The 23,829-nt window shown below is 38.8% G+C and overlaps 1 protein-coding gene and 1 long non-coding RNA gene across 2 annotated transcripts in view; one reads left to right on the top strand and one right to left on the bottom strand.

Annotated features, from left to right (window-relative positions):
• Positions 1–303: 303 nt before the first annotated feature.
• The window catches only part of LOC307174523 (NACHT, LRR and PYD domains-containing protein 3-like), a gene marked incomplete at its 5' end in the record, with an annotated part of 54,587 nt that continues 31,061 nt past the window's right edge, over positions 304–23,829 (bottom strand). Inside the window, 5 exons of the mRNA XM_079898386.1 lie at positions 304–1,690; positions 8,074–8,247; positions 11,676–11,849; positions 14,349–14,522; positions 15,644–15,817. Coding sequence (XP_079754512.1) covers positions 1,678–1,690; positions 8,074–8,247; positions 11,676–11,849; positions 14,349–14,522; positions 15,644–15,817 — 709 coding nt within the window. The 3' untranslated portion in view covers positions 304–1,677. The remainder of the gene's footprint in view (positions 1,691–8,073; positions 8,248–11,675; positions 11,850–14,348; positions 14,523–15,643; positions 15,818–23,829) is intronic.
• On the top strand, positions 21,682–22,227 carry LOC307144412. Its single transcript, XR_013818737.1, has 3 exons — positions 21,682–21,772; positions 21,892–21,971; positions 22,217–22,227. It is a non-coding gene; the product is annotated as an uncharacterized lncRNA (long non-coding RNA).

Genomic DNA, 23,829 nt, shown 5'->3' with positions numbered 1-23,829 from the left:
CATTCTTTCTTGTGGCTCAGTGACACACCTGAATGAAAGGCTTATTTTGCGGCTCATTATGCGAGTCGTTGTCTTCTCAGGTGTGAATCACGCCCCTACGCATATTGCCTTTCCAAACAAAAAGTGTCTTACAAAATTTAAATCAATGTATTGTTTTATGTGAATGATTAGGCAGGATGATTTTCACATCATTTTGAAGAAAAAACTCTAGGCGAAAAAATGCATTATTCAGAAGTCTTGTGGACACATATTCAGTATGTGTTTTGTGGCCTTATTTCAGAAACTTTCATTTTTTGTTTTTTTAATAACCATGCATAAACATTATTCTCTCAAAAATACAAACATGTACATACATGTTGCTCACATATTATGGTAGCCCTGTTTGTGCTAAATAGAGTGTAATGACACCTTTGCCATTAATATGTTTATAAGCAACTGAAAAAAGCACAAATGTCAGGGCATGTCAAAACATCTCAGGGACCCCAAAAACACCTTAGACCCCAGAGGGTTAACATGGCCTGTGTACTTGACCCCCGCTTCATGTTGAACTTTGTGGAAGAGGCAGATTCAATCAAAAGACAGCTAAAGCAACAGTTCACGCAGGAGTCTTCTGCCAATGTAGGTAGAACTTGTACTCTCTCACAGGAGTCTTCTGCCAGAGGAGAATGTGAAGATGAGGGAACCAGTGTCTCTGTCCCTGAGGCCATTTATAGTTGAATATTCTCAAAATAATAACAATGAAAAAACTGTTGAAAAAACAATCAGCAGAAATGGTGAAATCTACACTAGCATTTCAAGACGTTTCTGTATACACAGCCTTGCCCACTATTTCTGTGGATAAAGACCCACTGCAGTGGTGGAAAGATAATGAGGAGGAGTTTCCAAGTTTGGCAAAACTGGCACAGAAGATCCTTTGCATTCCCGCCACCAGTGTTGCTTTTCATCAGAAAGATGTTTGCATCAGAAAGACTTTTCAGTTCTTCAGGAAACATTCAGACAATGTTTCTCTCCAGTTTGAAACCAGATAAACTCTACATGCATGTCTTCCTTCACAAAAAAATTGCCATAGACTGAGAACACAAGTGAAAATGCATGTGCCTTGTCTATCAGTATTCCTTATGTTTGTTGGGTAAAAAGAAAAACTAAATAAACAAAGTAAAAAATTAATTTGATAATTACTATAGATATCGCGATATATCGATATCGTGAATTATTTTGGCCAAAATGACCGTGGTGTTAAAAATCTAACATCGTGACAGCCCTAATTTAAATGTAAACATTATTAAGTATTTACAGCTAAAAAGACGTAAAATATTTACAAATCTTTTATATCGTAAAGACATCTGTATAATTTCCCTTTTACCATTATTTAATACCCCCCACTAATCCCACTCAAACCTCTGAACCTGTCAATAACCATTTCTTAAAAGTATGTAAAGTTATAAAGAAAAACATAATAGACAGAAAAGTGCAAAGTACACATGTCAGTTCTGAAGAAGAAACGAAAGGTTTCCATGTTTGACTCTGGATGAAGGATTGGATCATCCTGAAAAGTTACACAAACACATGTGTGTGTGATGATCACTATGGGTTTGTATGTGTTGATTCTGTTGAATGTGATGTGTCTGTAGCGGCTCTTTATTCTCCATCAGCTGATCCAGAGAAGGTCAGAATCATTCACCATGAAAACCTGTCAGTAAAACACAGACAGTCAAATTATCCACTGTAGAACAACTAAAACAAACTATTTGCACTATTAGTCAGAGATAATAAAATAACCCTGTGATGTACAATTTTTTAAATATCTTTTAACGATTCAGGTTTTGATTTTGCATCTAAACCACCATGAATGATGACCCTTGACCCTTATCCATAATCCTGTATGACTGTCCTCTTTCTGTCACTGGGTCAGTTTTATAAATGACAACAAAAGTATTAATAAATACACTGCTCAAAAAAATTAAAGGAACACTTTGAAAACACATCAGATCTCAATGGGGAAAAATATCATGCTGGTTATCTATACTAATATGGACTGAGCAATGTGTTATGAGCGAAAGGATGCCACATCGTTTGATGGAAATTAAAATTATCAACCTACAGAGGATTGAATTCAAAGACACCCCGGAAATCTAAGTGAAAAAATGATGCAGCAGGCTTGTCAATTTTGCTGAAATTTCATTGCAGCAACTCAAAATGGTACTCAGTAGTTTGTATGGCCCCCACGTGCTTGTATGCATGCCTGACAACGTCGGGGCATGCTCCTAATGAGACGACGGATGGTGTCCTGGGGTATTTCCTCCCAGATCTGGACCAGCGCATCACTGAGCTCCTGGACAGTCTGAGGTGCAACCAGGTGATGTCAGATGGACCGAAACACAATGTCCCAGAGGTGTTCTATTGGATGTAGGTCAGGTGAGCGTGGTGACCCTTCAATGGTATCATTCCTTCATCCTCCAGGAACTGCCTGCATGCTCTTGCCACATGAGGCCGGGCATTGTTGTGCACCAGGAGGAACCCAGGACCCACTGCACCAGCATAGGGTCTGACAATGGATCCAAGGATTTCATCCCGATACCTAATGGCAGTCAGGGTGCCATTGTCTAGCCTGCAGAGGTCTGTGCGTCCCTCCATGGATATGCCTCCCCAGACCATCACTGACCCACCACCAAACCGGACATGCTGAACGATGTTAAAGGCAGCATAACATTCTCCACGGCTTCTCCAGACCCTTTCCTGTCTGTCATGTCCTCAGGGTGAACCTGCTCTCATTTGTGAAAACCACAGGGCACCAGTGGCGGACCTGCCAATTCTGGTGTTCAATGGGAAATGCCAATCGAGCTCCCTGGTGCTGGGCAGTGAGCACAGGGCCCACTAGAGGACGTCGGGCCCTCAGGCCACCCTCATGAAGTCTGTTTCTGATTGTTTGGTCAGAGACATTCACACCAGTGGCCTGCTGGAGGTCATTTGTAGGGCTCTGGCAGTGCTCATCATGTTCCTCCTCGCACAAAGGAGCAGATACCGGTCCTGCTGATGGGTTAAGGACCTTCTACGGCCCTGTCCAGCTCTCCTAGAGTAGCTGTCTGTCTTCCTGGAATCTCCTCCATGCTCTTGAGACTGTGCTGGGAGACACAGCAAACCTTCTGGCAATGGCACGTATTGATGAGCCATCCTGAAGGAGCTGGACTGCCTGCACAACCTCTGTAGGGTCCAGGTATCGCCTCATGCTACCAGTAGTGACACTGACCCTAGCCAAATGCAAAACTGGTGAAAAACAGTCCGAAAAGATGAGTAGGGAAAAAATGTCAGTGGCCTCCACCTGTAAAACCATTCCTGTTTTGGGGGTTGTCTCACTGTTGCCCATCTAGTGCACCTGCTGTTAATGCCATTAACACTAAAGCAGCTGAAACTGATTACCAACCCCCTCTGTTACTTAACTGACCAGATCAATATCCCAGGAGTTTAACTGACTTGATGCTATTCTCTGATTTAAAAGTGTTCCCTTTATTTTTTTGAGCAGTGTATATAACATTATCATCTATTGCAGTGGTTCCCAAACCTGTCCCAACACTGCACGTTTTCTTTGTCTCCCTAATCAAACACACCTGATTCAACTCATCAGCTCATTAACCCATGTGATAATGGTTATTTTTACCACCATTATTCTCATACCCAAATGCACAGCACAAATGATGAACTCACATAGAGTAGGAGTGTTACTGGCCACTGTTTTAATCTACTTAAGTCAAACGCTAAACACATTTCTATGGATGTATTGGATGGTTATTCTGCGCTGTGATGAACATCAAACTGTGATAGCAATGCCGCTTCAGACGGGGTTTCCTACACTGCCATTGTGTTCTTCACACTGTCTCTGGATGAAGATAAGCAGCAGACACTGGTGGCAGCGAGTTCAGCGATTCAGAGTGGAGGGAAAACTTCAGAATAATGTCAGACTTCATTCATGGAGTTGTGTGAACAACATGCGTCATATCCGTGTACGTACCAGCACATGTGCACTTTGGTCAGAGCGGAACAGTTTAAAGGGAAAAATCATCCAAAAATGAAAAAAGTATAAAATATAAAAAAGTATTTTAAAGAAATGTTATATGGACGAGGGCAATCTGGACATTTCTTTAAATTCCTGCTTTTGTGGTCTGGAAAAGAAAGAAGGGTATGTAGCATCTAGACCAGTGGTTCCCAAACCTGTCCTGAAGGCACCCCAACACTGCACGTTTTCTTTGTCTCCCTAATCAAACACACCTGATTCAACTCATCACTCATCAACTCACATGGGTTAATGAGCTGATGAGTTGAATCAGGTGTGTTTGATTAGGGAGACAAAGAAAATGTGCAGTGTTGGGGTGCCTTCAGGACAGGTTTGGGAACCACTGGTCTAGACCAATCAGACACACACAAATTATTCATTTATTTAATGAATAATCCAGCAAACTCACTCTCCCAACAAAGGCCTGTGAAACTTCCCCCAAAAACTAACATCCCAAATGAAGCTAACACACTGGCAGAACGCTGTGTCTTGTTACAGGACACACTGAGACTGATAAGAGTTTTACGACCCAAAGGAATTTCCAGAAAGCTGCGACTCTCACTTAGATTCTTGCAGAGGAGGCGAAACAAACCCTGTTAATCCTGTATATTCTATATATAACCACTTGAGAAATGTGTAAACATGTATCTAATTTTCCCACCTCATGATTTTCCTTTTATGTGGTTTGGCTTTTGTATTCTTATAAACTCTATTGGGTTAATGTTTCAGACTTTGCATATTATGGTTAACCAAAATCATATGTGTGACATGTTTGGTCTCTATAAACTCCAATCTTCGTTTCCCATTTGTTAATTTCGATTAAATTTTGCTAACTTTGTGACGCATTAGTATTATAAGCATCTTAAAGATTCTTGTGTTAAACATCCAATCAAACTACATGTTCAAAGGTCTGCTTGAACAATAGGTCGTAAAATAATTTCCCTCCAAAGGAAAATCTTCTCATTCGCTCTTACACCTACACTTGACTTCTTCACACTTTAAAAATACAATATCAACTCCTCTTAGCTCTCTTAGCTCTCTCTGAGCTCTCTCTTAGTCCCTTCCTGAGATGCTGATGTGAAGATGATGCTGAACTAGAAGTTTCTAAGGACCACCAAGCTCGTGCCAGGCTGCGGCCTTGTCTTTCCATTCACCAAAGATACTCTGACTACCACTGGTTCTCTCTCATCAAGACCACATCAGCAAAGATCAACTGGAGCCTCAACAAATTGCATCAGGACAGTTTAATTAAAATGGGCGAGACATGCAAGTATCAAACTTAGTCTCATTATTTGATACATTAAGTATCCTTACCCCTTTAAAGAAGGGCGTGTTATAACTAAACTGATGGTTTGCTCAAGGCTGTTGATCTGCTGAATTTCAAACAATGCTATAATTTCTTGCTTTCCTGTATTCTGCTTCAGCTCTCTTTCCCTTGGTAAACTGTATGCATGTATGTGTGTGTATGTTAGAGTAGTTTAAGTGTTTAGACTAGTTAATAAAATCTTGTTCTTGTCACATGTAAAGTTGTCCGTGTCTCAAGCTCATAACTGGAGTCACTAATCATATAGATTTTGGCTACTGCTCTTAGTAGTACTTTAAATTAAGAAAGACATTTCCCATGCCCCGGAAATGTACATTTCTTAGAGTTAATAAACAATTAATCCTGAGTGTTCACGGTAGGGCTGGGCGATATGGAGCAAAAAATATATCTCGATATATTTTGCTATATCTCGATATACGATATATATCTCGATATCTTTACAGGAAAAATAACCCCCCAAAAACTACTGCAAAAACAAATATGCCAAATACCACAAAGTCTTTTTTTATTGAAGTGCAAATAGGTAGGCAGTTCATGTAGGAACAAAGTGTTTCTGCGACATTTAAAAAAAAAAAAAAAATCCCTGTATACAAAAATAATAATTTAACTGTAAAATAAAGGAAGAAATAATACATATTGCACTATTTTAAATAAACCTGTATAGAAATATCATTACTAATTTTGGCAAATAAATAAAAAAAATGCCATATATCCCCCAAAAACTGCACAACTGTAGAGTAAAACATGAATAAAAAAAAAAAGTGATACAAATACATCTAAAAATTGACATGATTGTTACAAAATCACACTGTCTGTGGCCTCTGGAGAACTCAGAACAACTGCTAGCATAAAGTTTAAGGTAAAAATAACTGCCATTAAAATTACAGTATCTTACTACTATGCAATTAGATAAACTGTTCATTCATTACATCACTTTACCTCTGTCTTTATCCCCTTTTATCCTCTTCTCTTCTTTTTGGCACTGTATCTATAGCAGAATAGGTAGGCTAATGCTAATTTATAATGTGTCATGTAAATTCGGCCATCCGTCACAATCAGGAAACTTTCACCGTGTCTAGACCTGGCGCGAGCTGCCAAGCCCGTTTCTACAGGGGAGCATGTTAAGTGTGAGTGTGTTAAAAGCGCCCTCAAACAAAAGCAATGCGGCGAGAGGCGACGCTACACAAAAAATTACCAACAACAACTGATCGCGCGCGAGCGCAGTTTCTGACGCACTTCAAGCACTCGCTGGGCGGGGAAAGATTGATGTGCCTGACCGGACTCGGTCGGCGGACTTGGTTGAATGAGACAACACGCGAGGAGAGGGGGAACAAAAGCAAGGAGGCGGAGGAGGGCGGGGGCGAGCACAGCACAGAGAAGGCAAACAAGCAAAGTGGCGAAATCAGAATTAAATATAAACAATATATCGATATATACGATATGTCAAAATCCATATCGAGTTTAAAAAATATCTCGATATATCGTAAATATCGAGATATCGCCCACCCCTAGTTCACGGGCCAAACAGGTTAATTGATTGTAATATTAATTTACGACATTAAGTTAATTATATTAACTGATCCAAATATTCATAATCAATTATAACCAGTTATTATTGATTATTAATATTTCATACAGCTAATTTGCTACAGGTAAATGGCATTAGAACAACACAAGGGTCAGTAAATGATGACTTAACTTTCATTTTTTTCAAGATTATGGTTACTTCAATTATGAGCTTAATTGAATCAATTTGATTGAAGTATTGTGTTTACACGACTAAATCTCATTACAATCACGTTATGAGAGTTCATGTAAATGTAGTCAATGGTGTTTACATGAACGCTAAAAAAGTGATCGGGTTGATGTGTGTGTTTATATGTCACAAGCTCCTGATCGGATTTAATCTTTTGACATGCGCACACTGCACGAATATACAGAGTTTCCCGCTGGTGTTGTATACTAACCATCCTCCTTTTCTTTGTTTTAAAAAGCAGACTTAATATTTATATTTTTCGGGTCCTAATTATGCGACGACGAGCACATGAACCGTTGAGCCGTGCTGCTTGTATTTATCCAGCAGTAAAGCCCCTTCCCGTGCCCAAAACTGTGTGTTCTATGGATGAGAGTCTGAGACGAGGACTGTCCTGCTCCACTTCACAGACGATGAATGCTAAGAGAATTTCAGAATGACAGGACACTCATTTATGACACTTTAATCAACAGGAAGAACAGCTCGATCCGCGCGTCATACGTCATTACGCTATTTCTACAGCATTGCCAAGGACTGATGCCAAGGACTCTCCACTTTCTGTTCTTAATCCGATCGAGTGTTTACATGTCCTCTCGATCAGATTACAAAAGGAATAAACCACCCCTTACAATCCGAATACATTTTTTATCAGATCTGGCCAATTCATTCCGATTGATGTGATACATGTTACTTTTTTATTCTGATTGTGCTACTGGTCCGATTACAATCAGATTATTAGGGTCCATGTAAATGCAGCTAATGATACAAGTGATACATTGTATTGTTTTGACATAAAAAGAAACATTAATATATTTCAACTATAAATGGAATCAAACTCGTATTAAACATGTTTACAGTGCATAAATATTAACAAGAAAATAACCTCAGAAGAAGAAACTATATTAATTTACAAATAAAATTCAAATATATTTAGTCATCACTACTCACCGAAGCATCTCCAGTTTATAATGTGGATCATCCTTCAGATCAGAGAGCAGATTCACTCCTGAGTCTCCTAGTTTATTCAGTGTCAGACCCAGTTCTCTCAGGTGTGAGGGGTTTGATCTCAGAGCTGAAGCCAGATCAGCACAACCTTCATCTGTAACACCACAATCCCTCAACCTGTAGATAACAATGACACTCTTCAGTCTCAGCTCAGGATCTACAGCTCAGATAATCAGGAACTTCACAATCAGAAACAGAGACTTCACTTTTAATTTTCATTAAATTAAAATTTCATTTAATTGTCATTTTTGGGTGAACTATCCCTTTAATGAACGTCACTGAGCGCTTCACCGTCTGGAGTCCCAGGAGCTGTGAAGGATAAGAGGAGGAGTGACGACAGTGGAAGATGAAGGAAGACCAGGCCTGGACATTTACGTTGTGTTTACGCAGTCGACTATGAAGCACCTGCCGTTTACTTTCGTTTTACTTATTTTAAAACTTCCGTTTACCGTTCACCGGTTCCCCTTTCTTCCCTGCGCCTTGAACTTTGTTATATTTATATCTAAAAGCATTTTAAATATCACATTAAAATAAAACACTTGGAAATATAATACTTTAAGAGGTAGGGTCTAATCTTTTTATTTTACCTCAGATGTGTTTTCTTCGTGTCAGTCACGGAGAGCACAGAAATGATCGGTCAAAAGACAAACGAGGCACGGGAGTATTTTGAAGTAGAAATAAAACAGAAATGTTTTATGTAAGCTGTGCCATTTCAAACTGGCATAATTCAGGACATATGTTTAATTTAATTTACAGACTGAAAAACGTTTTTGTGCTGTTTTCTAACAGTTTGGGCTTTAATAAAGTGAGAAAACCTGCACTTAACCTTTACACAGGCATTTTGTTTTCATAGTTAGACAGATATTGTGATGTATCATTATAGGATTGTCTAGCAATATACTGATTATCGCAGACTTGCTGTATCGTGTTATTATCGTTATTGTGAGCTACCCTTTGATTCCCACCCCTAGCTCCTTATATAGTTTACAGCATTAGCTAAGAGATTTTTTTATCCTTAAAAAAATTAATTATAACAGAATATATTTAACCGTCTGGGGTCTGAGGTCTTTTTGGGGTCCTTGAGATGTTCTGACATGCCCTGACATTTGTGCTTTTTTCAGTTGCTTATAAACATATTAATGGCAAAGGTGTAATTACACTCTATTTAGCACAAACAGGGCTACCATAATATGTGAGCAACATATATGTTCATGTTTGTATTTTTGAGAGAATAATGTTTATGCATGGTTACTGAAAAAACTAAAAACTAAAGTTTCTGAAATAAGGCCACAAAACACATACTAAATATGTGTCAATAAGACTTTTGACTAATGGATGATGTCGCCTAGAGTTTTTTCTTCAAAATGATCTGAAAATCATCCTGCCTAATCGTTCACATAAAAACAATACATTGATTTAAACTCTGTAAGTCAGTTTTTTTTTGTCAGAAGAGGTTTATGCGTGGGAGTGGTAATGGCCTATCAATATTAATGAGATTCAGACCAGGGGTGTGACATAGACACTCCCCCAATGGCTAATGGGCCATCAAGTGAGGCAGCCTGAACAAAGAACAAAGAATGGAGATTCAAAGGTTTTGTTTTTCAATCTGTTTTATTGTAATTCCTCTATGTGGAGGAACTAAATGTTCTAAATTTGCTCTAAGCAAATCAAATGTGAGCAAAAAAAATAAAATAATCAGTCGGCTATAAACAAAGCAATTGTGAGCGATAAATAAACAAAAGTAAAGACAGGTAGGCTATCTCATAGTAAATGCTTATGCCCCGTTGATGCGGGCTCTAAGCAAATCAAATGTGAGCAAAATAAATAATCAAAATTGTTGATTGCAATCAAAATTGTATTCAAAGAATCCTGAAAAAAAAACGTATCATTGGTTATAAAAATATATTAAGCAGCAGAACGGATTTAAAAGAAAAAATCATATCAGAATGATACATTCTACCAAATTGGTTCACAGTTAGAAGCATCTCGATTTTTTTTATTTTCCCACAAATTGTGCTTGCAAAATATCCAAGGAAAACATGTCTAGTAATTGTGCAGTTAATTCTCATACTGTATTTTCAGTTTTAGAATATGTATCCTCTCCCCAAATTTGTCACTAATAAAACACAATAAAAATTATTTAAAGAAAAGGCTTATTTACCTTTTAATAGTTTGTTTACATATACCTTGTAAATATATTTTTTATTAAAAAGGTTACAATTACAACAATTCAAATGTAATCTTTCTTTGTAAAAACTAAAGTATACATTTTAACATACATATTTCAAAGTTAAGGATTCATTACTTTGAATATAGCCTAGGCTACATTGGAAAAAACACTAATAACATATTATTTGATGACTTTATTTTTGACAAAACATACTTTATTTAACATATGAGCAAAAATTGGCAAACAAAAGCTTATTTGAGGTGGCAGATATTTTACAGTAAAAATGTATAATCTATCCAAAACTAGTCAATGAAATGTTGTCTTTCATATGTCTGTAACATAGGTCGTTTTTAGGTCGGCTTTCATTTTTATTATAAGGAATATAAAAGCGGATCATTCATTCACACACAGAAACGCGATTCCAATTTAAACCGTCTTTTTGCGAGTTGTGGTAAATAGCGCGCATCTCTGCCGTTCATTCATTCACACACAGAAACGCGATTCACTTGAGAATGAAAAAAACTTACTACAGTATTCCTCAGCTCAGCGGCATCCGTTGCTCCTCGAAATACCCGCACTTCTGAGGTACATTTTCCATTTTTATTATTACGATAGTATTATTCCTCACAGCGCTGCGAGACGGTGTAAACAAGTACAATGTGTTTTCTCTAGCTGATATGGGGGCGTTTCACAGTTTGCGTGGATTGCCTCGATCATTTGCGTTTGAATAGCACGCGCTCTCCGTGGGCGGGGTCACATTAAAAATAATGAGCTGAGATGAGAACGACTGACATATCTCTCTCTTTTCAAACATATTACATAAACTGAGAATATTTGTTTTTTATATAAATTACTTCATTTAAAAGAAGAGAATTCAAGTTTCATGCCTGTGTGTCTGTATGCCTGTTTGACTGAGTATTCGCTGAGTTATGGTTCATTTTCGGACGCGTTTCAGAATTGACTTCACTGACAGAGAGAAAGCAGAAATCGCATCATGTTTATTTTTCTTTATTTGGCAAAAAGCACAACACTTTGTTTTTATTGTTAGTATACACAAAAATAATACACACTTAACAGGATCGATTGATGTATGAAACTGGTTTGTAACATCAAAGTTAACAGAATATTTAGAGTCTCCTTTGCACTGATAAGGAAAAAAGCGAGCAGATCACGCCGGCGTGATTGCCGACCTCAGAGGGTTATACACATTTGTTTAAAAAAACAGTTTAATTTAAAAAACAAGAGAAAGCAATACTGTGTTTATTTTACTCCCCCCTGCTGTACCGAACCGTGACTTCAATACCGAGGTATGTACTGAACTGTCATGTTCATGTACCGTTACACCCCTAATGTTGACATATTTATACAATCTTACCACAGTATCTCCAGTTTACAGTGAGGATCCTTCAGTCCATCAGAGAGTAGCTTCACTCCTCTGTCTCCTAGTTTATTCAATGACAGACCCAGTTCTCTCAGGTGTGAGGGGTTTGATCTCAGAGCTGAAGCCAGATCAGCGCAACCTTCATCTGTAACACCACAATCCCTCAACCTGTAGAGAACAATGACACTCTTTAGTCTCTCAGTTTAGGATCTACAGCTCAGATAATCAGGAACTTCAAAATCAGAAACAGAGACTTAATCCATGACATGATTGACAGGTCCAGTCTAAAGCATTAAGTCATACATTGCTCAATTGTTTAAAAGTAATTATTGGAAAGATGTTCATGAATTTGAATTATCAAAATTAAATGGATCACCCCCTGGTTTCTTAAGTATGGGAGTAATAATAACAGATTTAAGATATGGAGATACAGAACCAGAAACAAGTGAAGCATGAACAATTTTAGTAATCAATGGCGACAGGACTGGTAAACAAGCTTTCACTAAAGGAGTTGGTAGAGGGTCGAACTGACAAGTCAAAGATTTAGATTTACCTATCAGACCCACTATCTCTGAAGTAGTTGGTAGTGTAAAGTAAGAGAAAACAGAGAGGGGAGGTGTGTGAGTGATAGACTGACAGGAGTCATTGTGAAGAGTACCAGTAAATAATTGCTGATGTACATTTTCAACCTCAGATGCAATAAAAGTCAAAAAGCGATCACATAAGTCAGTGGAATACATATCAGATGGCAAAGAATCAGGTGAATGCAGAATATTGTTTACCACCAAGAAAAGTGACCTGGAGTTCCCATTGCTAACTCCAATTATGTTGGAGTAGTAATCAGATTTAGCCTTGCACAGTGCATTTTTATAATTTTGAATATGTTCAGCATACATTACTTTATGAACAGTAAGGCCAGACCTGACGTACAACCGCTCTAACCTACGGCCTTTATTTTTAAGTTCACGCAGTTCAGGTGTAAACCAAGGAGCTGAATGTACAAATGAAACAGTTCGAGTTTTCACAGGTGCGAATTCATCTAAAATCATGTTCGGTCCATCATTGTAGTATGTAAACACCATAGACTGTAAAAAATATGGACAAAGCGTCTGTGACGTCACCCATAGACTTTCTGAAGAACGGGTTTGAAGCCGTTTATGGGGGGTATGGGCGGCGCCATCTTGGAAAATCTTGGGAAATGCTAACCCCGCCCACCTTCTAACGCAGCGCGTGTCACTCAGCTCGCTCTGCTACTCCGGTTATATTTCAGGCAATGAACTATTTTTTTACAGTCTATGGCAACGAAATATGTTATAAAACACCATACAGTACTAACTCTTTTCGTTTTCATTTAAAGAAATCTTAAACATTATAGCCACACAAATGTGGTTCAGGCAATGCATATTGATTATATTCAACTGCACATAACGTTTGCCTATTTATGAAAAACAAAACAAAATATAACACAAATCTGCCTCTTTTCATTTTAAATATAATATAAAAATATTAAACATTTTATGGTCCAGGCAATATGTGCATTTGTACTAAACAACAGATTTTGCAGTAAACAACATTACATATCATCTTCGTTGTATTAAAATGACAAAACTCAACCCAGTCTCTTTTTGTTAAATTTCAGTTTTATCAATGTTAGCCATTATAAAAGTATAAGTAAAAGGTATAAGAAGCTATACAAATAAAGCAAACAATTCAATCAAACATACAAAGTCAGCGCGAGTTTAACCATACATCGGTAAAGTTAAATAGCTTATAAAGTTATGAAACTTCCCCTCAGCCAAAACGATTGCCCAGGGAAAAAAATATAGATTCACGAGACCAAAAATCGCCCATTAGATATACACAAGATGAATTATATCTCATGTTTAACCACTACAGAGACGCCAGAGTCCGCGGCATTGGCGGCAAACCTTAGAACGTCAAGCCGATGAAAGACTGCTCCAGGCGGGGTACATCGCGCCGAGCGCCCGGTCATCGCTGGATCAACTGGATAAAATTTTCATAAATCTTTAAATAAACCACAGATTTGAGCTTTAAACAACTACATTCTCGCCTGAAAAACTCTTAAAACTACATTTCATGATACAGAAACAGTAGTATTATATGTCAACTGTATTAAAAAATGGCGCTTCTTATGTTGTCATTCTCCGTGGCGCTGCCTTGTCAGCTGTCAATCAAGCTGTCAATCAAAGTTAACCACGCCCTTATTGTCATACATTTTATATCTAAAAACGATCTAAACTAACGAGTTAGAAAAAAATTCACTACCCTCGCCGTTGTCAGGCACTCGGAACCTATCGAAAAATACAATAAAAGTCCATGGGACCAACCTGTAAAGACATGAATTTATGCTGTGAAAACGGACATTTTAACATGGGGGCTATGGACATTTGCTCCCTTTTGGGACCTTCCCCTAGCGGATTTTCGATGTATTGCAGTTTTTCGCACTTCCGGGTAGGCTTCATTTTTCAGATCAGAATGTTGCCGCTTGGTAAACACAGTTTAATTTAAAAAAAGAGAAAGCAATATTGTGTTTATTTTACTCCTCCCTGCTGTTCCAAACCATGACTTCAATACCGAGGTACATAGCGAACTGTCATGTTCATGTACCGTTACACCCCTAATGTTGACATATTTATACAATCTTACCACAATATCTCCAGTTTACAGTGAGGATCCTTCAGTCCATCAGAGAGTAGCTTCACTCCTCTGTCTCCTAGTTTATTCAATGACAGACCCAGTTCTCTCAGGTGTGAGGGGTTTGATCTCAGAGCTGAAGCCAGATCAGCGCAACCTTCATCTGTAACACCACAATCCCTCAACCTGTAGAGAACAATGACACTCTTTAGTCTCTCAGTTTAGGATCTACAGCTCAGATAATCAGGAACTTCAAAATCAGAAACAGAGACTTAATCCATGACATGATTGACAGGTCCAGTCTAAAGCATTACGTCATACATTGCTCAATTGTTTAAAAGTAATTATTGGAAAGATGTTCATGAATTTGAATTGCAATACACTTTTCCACTACCTTAGAGATAAATGGTAAATTTGAAATTGGATGAAATTTATCAAAATTAAATGGATCACCCCCTGGTTTCTTAAGTATGGGAGTAATAATAACAGATTTAAGATATGGAGATACAGAACCAGAAACAAGTGAAGCATGAACAATTTTAGTAATCAATGGCGACAGGACTGGTAAACAAGCTTTCACTAAAGGAGTTGGTAGAGGGTCGAACTGACAAGTCAAAGATTTAGATTTACCTATCAGACCCACTATCTCTGAAGTAGTTGGTAGTGTAAAGTTAGAGAAAACAGAGTGGGGAGGTGTGTGAGTGATAGACTGACAGGAGTCATTGTGAAGAGTATCAGTAAATAATTGCTGATGTACATTTTCAACCTCAGATGCAATAAAAGTCAAAAAGCGATCACATAAGTCAGTGGAATACATATCAGATGGCAAAGAATCAGGTGAATGCAGAATATTGTTTACCACCAAGAAAAGTGACCTGGAGTTCCCATTGCTAACTCCAATTATGTTGGAGTAGTAATCAGATTTAGCCTTGCACAGTGCATTTTTATAATTTTGAATATGTTCAGCATACATTACTTTATGAACAGTAAGGCCAGACCTGACGTACAACCGCTCTAACCTACGGCCTTTATTTTTAAGTTCACGCAGTTCAGGTGTAAACCAAGGAGCTGAATGTACAAATGAAACAGTTCGAGTTTTCACAGGTGCGAATTCATCTAAAATCATGTTCGGTCCATCATTGTAGTATGTAAACACAGTTTAATTTTAAAAAAAGAGAAAGCAATATTGTGTTTATTTTACTCCTCCCTGCTGTTCCAAACCATGACTTCAATACCGAGGTACATAGCGAACTGTCATGTTCATGTACCGTTACACCCCTAATGTTGACATATTTATACAATCTTACCACAATATCTCCAGTTTACAGTGAGGATCCTTCAGTCCATCAGAGAGCAGCTTCACTCCTGTGTCTCCTAGTTTATTCATTGACAGACCCAGTTTTCTCAGGTGTGAGGGGTTTGATCTCAGAGCTGAAGCCAGATCAGCACAACCTTCATCTGTAACACCACAATCCCTCAACCTGTAGAGAACAATGACACTCTTCAGTCTCTCAGTTCAGGATCTACAGCTCAGATAATCAGGAACTTCACAATCAGAAACAGAGACTTAATCCATGACATGATTGACAGTTCCAATCTAAAGCATGAAGTCTTCATAATTTCTCCAACACTGTACAGCAACTGTCGGTTGTGCTTAATGATCTTTGTAAGAAGTGTTCTTTAGAAGTACTGGTGCTTGGGGAGAGGAGAGTGCTTGAAGTGTTTTGAACTGGGACCAGTGCAGTGTTTTAAAACAGTGGGAGTGTGTATGTAAATGACAGTGACATTGCTCTATGAAATGCAGACACATTGGAATGGGAATATTTGATACTGCAACAATAAACTCTCGCATTACAACAAGCATTTCAATGCAACGCAATACACCTTAACACACCATGAGGTCAAGCCCTGTGTCGCACATTTTTGAACAAGATTACGAAGCGGTCACGTGGATGTGTGTGAAACGAAGCTTCAGACGTCATTGTTCTCGTGATTTTGAAAGAACGAATCAAACATCGATACAACGCTTCACTGAAAATCATTTTATTATTTTGACACATTCCTCTGTGTCACGGCTAACATCACTAAACAATATCCAATAACCCAACAGAAAGTAGCGGTGAGACAAAGTAGCTTGGCAGAATCATGCAGTTTTCATTTATATGACAAACATTTAAAAAAAATTACAATTGTTTTGTAAGGATGTTGAAAACTTATACTGAGGATGATTAATAAAACAATTGTGTATTTCATGCATTTAAATACACAGAAAATACTGAAATAAAGATACTATTCAGATAATGTATGCACCAAAATAAAAAAAATAAAAACCTTCCTTTAAGTAATAATTTTGTATGTTAAATACAAATATGTAATATTAGTTTTAATGTTTGATTCAATGACACTCTTCAGTCTCAGTTCAGGATCTACAGCTCAGATAAGCAGAAACTTCAGAAACAGACACTTAATCTATGGCAGAGTAAGTGGTTAGGATTAGGCCATGGTCTGTCTGAATACTTGATTCTGATTGGTTGGAAAGTGTGTGTTCATACCGTTTAATGCACAGGTAGTTTAATCACTGCTCTATATTAACTCTTTCCCCCACAATATTTTATTCTAGCTTCATGCATTTTTTTTATCAACACTTGAATGTGGGCAAGTTTCATAAAAAAGCAACGCTTTGAGCATACACTTGAGAAAATCAAGCTTTTGTCAAAGACTACATTAGGGGTGTGAACCGACATTGGTGTCACGGTTCGGTTCGATTACGGTTACAATGTCATCGATTCAGTTCAATTCGATATCACGATGCATCACGATGCACCGCATCCTGAATTTTAAATTTTACTTCAAAATTGATGTGTGCGCACATGTGTGTGCGTGTGCTCGCCTGTTCGGGAAGTCACAGTGACAGAAACAGTGACATTCCAGTTTAAGTTTCAAGGGAGTAAAGCTTGTTTATGCCATTAAGAAAAGGAAAATCTGTCAAATAAATTTTGTTTTAAAGAAATGTTCATTTAAAAGCAGCGCTCATTAATCAGTGTATTATGTTACCATTAAAGATGCACACATTTTAACCGTCTGCATCGCGATGCATCATAGAAACGATTAATTTTGACACCCCTAGACTACATCCAGATGGGATTCAGAACGATGATCAAAACACAGATAGAGTAGATCGAGTCCATCAACACCTCAAACCTTCACAGTCCTGAAGCTCATCCTGGGTCAACATTTCATTCAGGAACTTTAGGCAGTTTGATTTATATGCTGATTAATGTTGGTGATCGTGTTATTTTACATGTGCATATTACATATGATATTGCTTGTTTCTGCTTCTTTTTCACATGTTCACAGTAAAATCTCCAGTGTTGAAATCCTAGTGTTAAGGACTTTTAGAGTAAAGAGTTAATTTTCTGGTGTTGAATTTCAAGGGATTAACACTGCTAGTGTAAACCGCACCCTCTAGCTGGTGAAAATATGTGGAGTTAAATTAATAACACAGAGAGAGTGTAATTAGTTACATCCGGGACATTTACGCCTTGGGCGCGACCAGACGAGCTGAAACTTTTTTCAAAGACGCCATTTTTTTTTACTCGCGATGCAAGGCATACGAGGAGGGAAAACGCATCAATTAAGTTTGTATTTATACATGCATTTTATAACATCATACTGTTGTATAACAATATGTGCTGTGCACTGCTAAACCGCTCTCAGAGGGGCATTTTCCATGACGCTTGATGTGGAGCAGAGCAGGGCTGCGTTTCCCAAAAGCATCGTAAGCCTAAGTAGATCGTAAAAACGATCGTACGACTGATCTTAATATTACGGTCTGTTTCCCAAAAGCATCGTAACTTAAGTAGCACTTAAAAATCATCGTAGATCTACGAGTGCTCTGGAGTAATCGTAAATCCCCAAGTGCATCGTAAGAAGACAAAGTTATGAGGTCACCTGCAGGACAACCGGCAGATTACACCTTTAACTTTATTCAAATGCAATGTGATTATAATATAATATATAATAAGGTTTTGATTGTACTTTATTGTACACTTTATTAGGCCTACTCTTTTTTTGTTGTTGTTGTTTTTTTGTTAAATTAATGTATAAATTAAATAATTGAAAAGGTCAGAAAAAAAGCAACAAAAAAATATAAATAATTTAATCTAGTAATTTTAATATGCTTCAAAGACTGGGAAAAATAGGGATGAACAAAAAAAAAAAAATTCTGTAAATGACTTGCTGACATGCACGAAAACCAGCCATGTATTGGGCATTTCTTGGTTGGCCATCATTGGTCCCACCACCTGTTTTATTAAATGTTTTCCTCTGCAGAGCCCTTTTCCTTTTAGCAAGGCTGGCAAAGTCCTGCCACTTCTTCCTGACCTCCTTCCCTGATCTTTTAATGCCCCTATAGTTGCAGTCAGTTTTCTAGCAAAATCCTTCCAGATTTTTTTTTTGTTTATTTGTATGACTTCCCTTAAACCTGCTGAAAATAATATGTTTGTATAGCTCCACCTCTTCTAAAATTACCTTAATCTCCTCTTTTTAAAAAAAAAGGTATTTTCTTTGGGTTTTTTTTGGTTCAGCCATTTTGCTGGTGTCTCCACTCGTAGCTTTGTGCTTTTGTAGATTATTGGTCTCGTGGAAAATGCACATCAGGTGAAAACAGGTTAAACATTTAAAATTGCAAATGTGTGCTGTGTAACGATCACCAGCTGGAGCTGCCCTTGTGAGCCACCAGAGGGCAGTCCACATCAGACTATCATATTCACTCACTAACTACATTTCCCATAACTCACTGCCCGGACTCATCATCACTTATCACTGATCACATTCACCTGTACCTCATTCACTGATTGCATTCACCTGTCTCATCATCCTGTTAGTCTGTCTATATATACCTTGTTCATTCATTCACTCACCGCGAAGTCTTGTTAAGTGTTACACTGCCATTCTGAGCGTTTCCCTGGTTGTCTTGTTTCTTGTTTTTGGATATCTTGCCCTGTTTCCTGGATTACTCTCTTGCCTCTGGTCCCTGGATTACTCTCTTGCCTCTGGTCCCTGGATTACTCTCTTGCCTCTGGTCCCTGCCTGTTTTGTTTGTTTGTTTGTTTCTTTGTTTTGGACTGCTTTCCTGTGTATGACCCTAGCCTGTATGTTGGATTACGCCTCTGGATTGCCCCACAAAATAAAGCTGCGTTTGGATCTCCTACTTCGTGTCTCTGAGCAGTACGTGACAGAAGACTTCGCCACACTTCAGATCCAGCAGCTATGACCTCCTGTAATACAGCAGTACGGATCTCACCTGATCTTCCCAGCATGAGCCGGGAGTTCGCTGGACAGATCGCGGCCTTAGCCCTGGATAGCCTCGATCTGTTCCAGTACACCTGGGGGTTTTTTCCTCTCGCTGCCTCTTGCTCTCTGGGTGACGAGGCTATTAAGTTATGTTACCGGCTGGGGGCTAAGGAGGTCGACCCGAGGGAGCTCCCCGATCTCTCTGGTCTGGATTGGAGAGAGGCACTCTCCAGATGTCTGGAGAGCTTCCTTCCGTGGCACCCCAGTCCAGCCGAGCCTGCACTTCACGCCAGTCCAGCCGAGCCTGCACTTCACGCCAGTCCAGCCGAGCCTGCACTTCACGCCAGATCTGCCGAAGCCAAGACCGCAAGCGACATGCCCGCCAAGCTAGAGTCTTCACCGCTGGTCCCGTCCAGCACAGAGCCCTCTTCACCGCTGGTCCCGTCCAGCACAGAGCCCTCTTCACCGCTGGTCCCGTCCAGCACAGAGCCCTCTTCACCGCTGGTCCCGTCCATCACAGAGCCCTCTTCACCGCTGGTCCCGTCCAGCACAGAGCCCTCTTCGCCGCTGGTTCTGTCCAGCTCAAAGCCTTCATCGCTGGTCCTAACCAGCTCAGAGTCCTCTTCGCCGCTGGTCCTACCCAGCTCAAAGCCCTCGCCGCCGCTGGTCCCGTCAAGCTCAGAGTGCGCTTCTGCTGATCCAGAGACTGTTCACGTCACTTCTGCCGATCCAGAGACTGTTCACGTCACTTCTGCCGATCCAGAGACTGTTCTGTCACGTACTGCTCAGAGACACGAAGTAGGAGATCCAAACGCAGCTTTATTTTGTGGGGCAATCCAGAGGCGTAATCCAACATACAGGCTAGGGTCATACACAGGAAAGCAGTCCAAAACAAAGAAACAAACAAACAAACAAAACAGGCAGGGACCAGAGGCAAGAGAGTAATCCAGGGACCAGAGGCAAGAGAGTAATCCAGGGACCAGAGGCAAGAGAGTAATCCAGGAAACAGGGCAAGATATCCAAAAACAAGAAACAAGACAACCAGGGAAACGCTCAGAATGGCAGTGTAACACTTAACAAGACTTCGCGGTGAGTGAATGAATGAACAAGGTATATATAGACAGACTAACAGGATGATGAGACAGGTGAATGCAATCAGTGAATGAGGTACAGGTGAATGTGATCAGTGATAAGTGATGATGAGTCCGGGCAGTGAGTTATGGGAAATGTAGTTAGTGAGTGAATATGATAGTCTGATGTGGACTGCCCTCTGGTGGCTCACAAGGGCAGCTCCAGCTGGTGATCGTTACATGCTGCAATTACAAGCCATTGTACAAGGTGACATTTCAGCACTTGACAAACGGACAGCGACTCTTAAGTAGCACTTAAAGCACAGCTGCGAACGATCGTGCTAAGTGCATTATTGTGAAACGCACGTGAAACGAACACGAACGTTCGTAAAGTCGCTCGCAGAAAATCCTCGTAAGTGCTAATATCCATCATTATCGGGAAACCCAGCCCAGGATGGTGTTGCTTTTTAACAGGGAAACGACGAAAGTAACTGTTTTAACTAATTTACAATATGTATTTTATAACATATTGATTTAATGCTCTGCGCGCTTAAACGAGCCGAAACTTTTTTCAAAGGCGACATCTTCTTTGACTCAATACGGAGCTGACGCCGAGGAGATTTGCTTGTAACGTTAACAGGGAAAACGCCGAAAGTAATTGTTTTTACCTAATTTACAACATGTATTTAATGGCATTATATTGTTTTGTAACAATATTTATGTGATGTGCACGCTTAAACCTTTCTCAGGCCCTCCATCTTCTTAACTCGTGACGCAGTGCAGACACGGAGTTTGCTTTTAACAGTGAAAACACTGAGTAAGTGTTTTAACTTATTTACAATACGTGTTTTATAATGTTATATTGTTTTATGATAATATTTGTGATGTGCAAATATCATAAAGTAGCCTATGTATTTATCCTCAAACTATCTTTTACTCTCGTTTGCCAGCACACCTAGCATATAACGTTAACTGAAAAACAGAAGAACAACTCCACAAACTGCGGACCGACAATGCACGTGAAATTGTCACTTCATTTCCTTATTTGGAGGACCAATTTTCTTAAAATTGGTAAGTAATTCTTTCAGATTAAATATGTATGCAAAATGTATTTATCAGATTTACTTTTGGTTGATGTTTGGATATGCTTTCATGTTTAATGTATTGATTTTGCTATTTGTGTTTGCTAGGAGCATTTCTATGATGCACCAAGTGGCTAAGGGTAGCAGGCTGGGTGTTTAAAGACTGTACAGACTAGAACCTGGTGATGGTAAGATTTAACAGATAACATACATGTATGAGAGAATCATGGGCACAAACATAAAAAAAAATAATCATAGCTTTGTTGCTATTTGGGAGATTTCCTGTGTTTCATAACACTCATTGTGAATTTGTCCAGTCAAATTATTTTACAAAAGTAAATCTTTTTTTTTTTTATTTTTTTTTTTTACTTAAAATGTGTTTTCAAACCATTTCATGATTTGACAGGTATGTTTTCTTGCTGTTTAATTTTAGACTCAACTGATCTGAAGAAAAATCTGCCCATCACCTGCCCCCAACATCACAAAGCCACAACAACAGAGCAAAGATTCTTCTGGCAGCTGACTATTTAGTGAGATTTCTTAAGGTGCATGTCTTAATTTATTCTTAAAGGGATAGTTCACTTTGAAATTAAATTTTGTTATGTTTTAGCTTACCTCAAGGGCATCCAAGATGTAGGTGTCTTTGTATCCGCAGTAGTTTCAATTTTGATATTTTTAGGTCAAACTGTTCTTGTCTGTCAGTCATATAATGCAGGTCTATGGTCACCACCTCAAAGAGCATACACAGAGAAGTCCAAATTAAACAATTCCCCATCGTAAGTACACATTGATGGCCTAAGACATGAAACGAGCGGTTTGTGTGAGAAAACGAACAGTATTTATATAGTTTTTACCTCTTGTACACAACCACGTCCAAGTGATCTGAGGGCGCGCACGCTTCCTGGTGTGTACGTCACTCATTGTTTACCACTCCAGGATGAGTTCGCGCGAGCATACGTAATTGTTTTCTTTTACGTCGGTTTAAACATCCCGGATAAGCGCAAATTAGTACCATTTCTATTAGCAGTCTTACCTACAATCTCTGTTCTGTGTAAACAATGAGTGACGTATACGCACAAGAGATCACTTCTGGCGCTTTTTGTTCGTTTTCTCACACAAACCGCTCGTTTCATGTCTTAGGCCATCAATGTGTACTTACAATGGGGAATTGTTTAATTTGGACTCTGTGCATGCTATTTGAGGTGGTGACCATAGACCTGTATTATATGACTGACAGATAAGAACGGTTTGACCTAAAAATATCAAAATTGAAACTACTGCGGAAACAAAGACACCTACATCTTGGATGCCCTTGAGGTAAGCTAAAACATACCAAAATTTCATTTCAGAGTGAACTATCCCTTTAAAGGGTTAGTTCACCCACAAATGGAAATTCTGCCATTAATTACTCACTCTCATGTTGTTCCAAACATGTAAGACTTTCTTTCATCTTCACAACACAAATGAAGATATTTTTACAGTTTTTTTTCGATTGCTAAACGACAGTGGGCACAACTGGAGTCACATGTGCAAAACTCTAACTACAGTCTGCACAGCAGCAGTTCATGTGGACCAAACTCTAGTTCGTTTTTCATTGCTTGAACACAGTTTTCAAAACTCTACACACTTATCCCATGACTTTAACCACAACCTGCACAACACTGTGGATTTACAGCACTTTGTTCAAATACTAACACACTGCTGTCAAAACTGTGAACCACACATTCAAAACAGAATAGATTTCAGCCTTGTGCCTTTCAAACACTGCTGATTGCAATTTCAGCTGAAAGGCTAAGCAGGTGTCTTGTTTTAGACTTGTTAGTGAACACACACACACACACACACACACACACACACACACACACACACATATATACAGTGCTATGCATAAGTGAATACACCCATGCTAAAGTTGACTAAAAAGAGGAATAAAAAATCATATTTTGGAAATTGAACGTAATGCCTTAATTAAAAAAATTAGGAAAAATCCAACCTTTAAGGACACCAATTTTCTTTGTGAATGAATAATGTATCGTAAATAAATAA

The sequence above is a fragment of the Squalius cephalus genome (assembly GCF_949319135.1).
Source record: "Squalius cephalus genome assembly, chromosome: 17".
NCBI classification, from domain to species: Eukaryota; Metazoa; Chordata; class Actinopteri; order Cypriniformes; family Leuciscidae; genus Squalius; species Squalius cephalus.
This window is presented reverse-complemented; position numbering and strand designations above follow the sequence as displayed.